Raw genomic sequence first — 4271 nt, 5'->3', positions numbered from 1 at the left:
AGCTGGGGCAAATCTACACTGCCAAACAGAGATGAATAGATAAGTTTTATCCCCACTTGCTAATGCACATCTCTTAATACCATTTTAATTCAAGGATTTAGGGAAAAAAGATGTCATTCCTTACCTGCGTGGCAGCAATGGAAGCTGGATGGCCCTGCAGCCCATGCTCGGCTCGCTCAGAGTTTGACTCCACGGAGGCCTGTGAGTGTCCCAGGGGTTTTTTGTCTTCATCTGCAGCACTGAGCACAGCCCCTTGTCAGGGCTCCCCTTTGGGCTCGGTTCTCACCCGCTGCTCTCACACCTCCAGGGAATCACTTGTGTCCTGGTACTCTCTGGCTCCATCGCCCATCACAAGCTCGGAGCGGGAGCGAGCTCTGCTCTCCCCTTGGCTCCATTTCCCGGGTGTTCTGGCTTGTGCACAGCAGCCTGTGCTTGGAAGGTGTTGATGCTTGTGAGCATCAGCTCTGAAGCAGAGTAAAAAAAGCAACCAACCCAAAACTAAATCCCGTAACAGAAAATAACATAGAATAACCTAAAAAATAAGATAACATAAGATAAAATGTAAGAAATCAAACCAAAATCAATTGGAATCATAAAATAAAATCCTGTTTCCACTTATAAGCTTTGTGATTTGTGTCCTTGAAAGTGTTTCTGGAGCTGGAAACCCCTGGCATTGCAGGGGAATAACAGTGCCATTGTTCATTGTTATTCAGCTTAGGGTGAGCATGGGGAATGGAATGGAATGGCATGGAATGGGATGGGATGGGATGGAGTGAAGTGAGATGGAATGGAATGGCACGGAATGGAATAAAGAGTCATAGAATGGAACAGAATGGAATGGGATGGGATGGAATGTACTAAACTAGACTAGCCATGGAATGGGTTATGCTGGGTGACACCTACAACTCTGCATGACAAGTGGTGCCCTAGGTCTAAGGGGTCCACCCAGGAGAGCAGCTCTCTGCAGGTCCCAGACCCATCCAGGAGACAGGCACAGGCTCAGCTACAACACAGCTCGGGCAGGGACTGAACGCCCCATGCTGAGCTGAGACACATCCCCTGGGGACTTGGCAGGAGGCGGTGGGATAGGGATCCCAGTGGACATGGGTCCCAGCCACTGAGGCTTTTGAGCACCCCCAGGACCCCGGCAGAAGTAGACCTGCTCTGCTCATAGGGTCTCCTTTAGACATTGATGGTTGGCCTCTTTGGAGACCAAGTATTGGGCATATGGACTTTCTCTCTGGTGCAGTACTGTTCTTAGGCTCTTGTGTCTCAGTATGTTTTCCCAAGGGGCACAGCTCAGGCATTTCTAAAAATGAGTCTGAGGAAATAAAAACAAATCCACAGGGAACTGCTCACCTCAAAAAGATTTTCAACCATTTGGTGGAGGAGCATGTCCTGCTTCAGACTGAGGCTTCCAGCCTCACTAGTGCTAGAGATGTGGAAATACAGCGTGACTGGATGAACACAGAAGACTTCCATGGTATCATATCATGTTCTACTCTGGGACCGCTCAGGAGATTTAGATTAGATGTTAGGAAGAGATTCTTCCCTGTGAGGGTAATGGGACACTGGCACAGGATGCCCAGAGAAGCTGTGGCTGCCCCATCCCTGGCAGTGTTCAAGGCCACGTTGGACACAGGGGCTTGGGGCAATGTGGTCTGGTGGGGGTTGTACCTGCCTGTGGAGGGTGGTGAGTGGTTGGTGCTGGATGATGTCTAAGGTTCTTTCCAACCCAAACCATTCTATGATTCTATGGTTCTATGTGTAATATTTCAGTTAGATAATAAGTCAACCATTTGAAGCTTTAAAATATATCCATCTGTTTCATTTTAGAGCTGCCTAAAATGAATCTTTCCACGTGGAATTGTTTCTTCTCCTGTTTGTACTGCAATGTGTCAAGTTTCTGTTTTCTCTTGAAAACTATATCCCAGTGTAGAAAGCCCATGCTTATCTATACACAAGAGAGGACTCATGCTGATTGGGAGAGTTTATAGAGAGAAAAGAAGCATTATGCCTGCTTCCTGTGGATTAAAGTTTTCAACAGCCATTACATTGCTTAGTGGAGTAGAGATCACCTAAATGCAGTGTTAGTACTTACTTCAGGGTGAGTTTAACCGGTTTCAAAACTTGACTGCAACCCATCCAGAGTAAGTATTTAGCAGGAGGGTTGGCTCTGCAGCCCAGGGGCTGCACTGATGCCGTTCTCCTGCTTGAGGAACAAGTCTGGTTCCCTGTGCAGTGACATGCAGCACCCCACAGGGCAGTGTCATCTCAGGCAATACATAATGCTTCTCTCCCCTGGCACTCAAACATACCATTCCCAACAGCATGACCAAGGAGAAAAAGGAGGCCCCTATTCTGGAGGCAGAGCACCCCACGTATTGCTAGCCAGGAAAACCTGTCTGGATCCAAAATACTTTCTAATGACAAGTCAAGTCTTGTAAGTTTGGGGTCCATAGTCTTTTAGAATGACAAAAATCAAGAGCTGCAAATTGGAGACTAAGGATGTACTTTCTGAATGTTTTTTCCTTTTCCAACAGGTAACTGCTACTGGCAAAGATCACCTTTAAAAGAGAACATGGATTTAATAAACTCAACTGAACAAAATGGTACATCAGAAGAACTATTTAAATGGGTGACATCCAAGATTCTCATTTCCATTACCCTGTCTGTGCTTGCACTAATGACAACGGCCATCAATTCTCTTGTGATGACTGCAATAATTGTGACAAGAAAGCTCCACCACCCTGCCAACTATCTAATCTGCTCTCTTGCAGTGACTGATTTCCTTGTGGCAGTCCTAGTAATGCCCTTCAGCATCGTCTACATTGTAAAGGAGACCTGGATCATGGGACAAGTGGTGTGTGACATTTGGCTGAGCGTGGACATTACATGCTGCACATGTTCCATCTTGCATCTCTCTGCCATTGCTTTGGACCGGTACAGAGCGATCACGGATGCTGTGGAATACGCACGGAAAAGGACACCTAAACATGCTGGCATCATGATCGCAGTGGTATGGGTCATATCCATTTTTATCTCCATGCCACCTCTGTTTTGGCGGCACCAGACAACCAGCAGGGATGACGAATGCATCATCAAACACGACCACATTGTTTTCACCATTTACTCTACATTTGGCGCCTTCTATATCCCACTGGCCTTGATTCTGATCCTTTATTACAAGATATACAAGGCAGCAAAGACATTTCACAGAAGAAGCATCAGCCGGATCGTAAGGGAGGAGGTAAATGGACAAGTGCTCTTGGACGCAGCTGAAAGAAGCACCAAATCAGCTTCAATGCCCAGCACAGCTGAGAAGACATCAGATCCCCTGGTGAACTGCGAGAAAATCAATATCACCATACGAAGCCCCAGGTCTGAATCTAAGCATGAGAAGTCTTGGAAAAAACAAAGAATCTCTAGCACAAGAGAGCGAAAGGCAGCAACCACGCTGGGTCTGATCTTGGGGGCATTTGTGATCTGCTGGCTCCCTTTCTTTGTAAAAGAAGTAGTTGTTAATACCTGTGAAAGATGTCACATCTCAGAAGACATGTCTAATTTCCTAGCATGGCTGGGATACATAAATTCCCTTATTAACCCTCTAATCTACACAATCTTTAATGAAGATTTCAAGAAAGCCTTCCAGAAGCTTGTGCGGTGTAGGCAATATCTTTAAGAGCTTTTGCTCATATAAGGAGAACATACTCATTGGTTTTTTAACCTGTATAAATTTATATAACTGAGATGATATTTGTTGTGTTTAAGGAAAAGCACCGAGACTCTGCATTTACATTATGACTTTTTTGTATCAGTAGTACTGGAAGCATAAATTGCCCGAGTTTTAAGAGATGGATCATCTGCAATCAGTTTTGCTCTGGAAAAAGAGGTAGCATATTGTGGCTCTAATCCAGCTGGGATTTGCACAGCTGCCTAGCTTGAAGCCTAAGATATTACCTTAAATATGAAGGAAATATACACTTGAAGTAGACAAAGAAACAAAGTTTAAAAAAGAAAACACACCCTGATCACAAATAAGATAGAAAATACACTCTGGAATTAAGACGTGATTTCATTAGTTTGGCACAGGCCTGCAGCATAGAGCCAAGCCTTTCCCAGAGAAGCGTAGTGACTTTAAACATATCTAGCACCATCTTATGTTGATTAGCTGAGTGCAGCTGCAGCCCTGCCTTCTCCCACAGATGAAGGACTTGCACCCCAGCAGCAGGTGAGGTGCTTTCATGGGTTACCAGCCAGTGTTATGAGCC

General features: G+C 45.4%; 1 protein-coding gene across 1 annotated transcript; it reads left to right on the top strand.

Annotated features, from left to right (window-relative positions):
• Positions 1-2581: 2581 nt before the first annotated feature.
• Positions 2582-3682, top strand: HTR1F (5-hydroxytryptamine (serotonin) receptor 1F, G protein-coupled). The gene has a single exon (XM_010013729.1). The coding sequence runs from the start codon at positions 2582-2584 to the stop codon at positions 3680-3682; it is 1101 nt and encodes a 366-aa protein (XP_010012031.1).
• Positions 3683-4271: the final 589 nt, after the last annotated feature.

This window comes from Nestor notabilis, unplaced genomic scaffold (assembly GCF_000696875.1).
Source record: "Nestor notabilis isolate BGI_N333 unplaced genomic scaffold, ASM69687v1 scaffold5064, whole genome shotgun sequence".
NCBI classification, from domain to species: domain Eukaryota; kingdom Metazoa; phylum Chordata; class Aves; order Psittaciformes; family Psittacidae; genus Nestor; species Nestor notabilis.
Note: the sequence above shows the minus strand (reverse complement) of the source record. Positions and strands in the feature narration are given on the sequence as shown.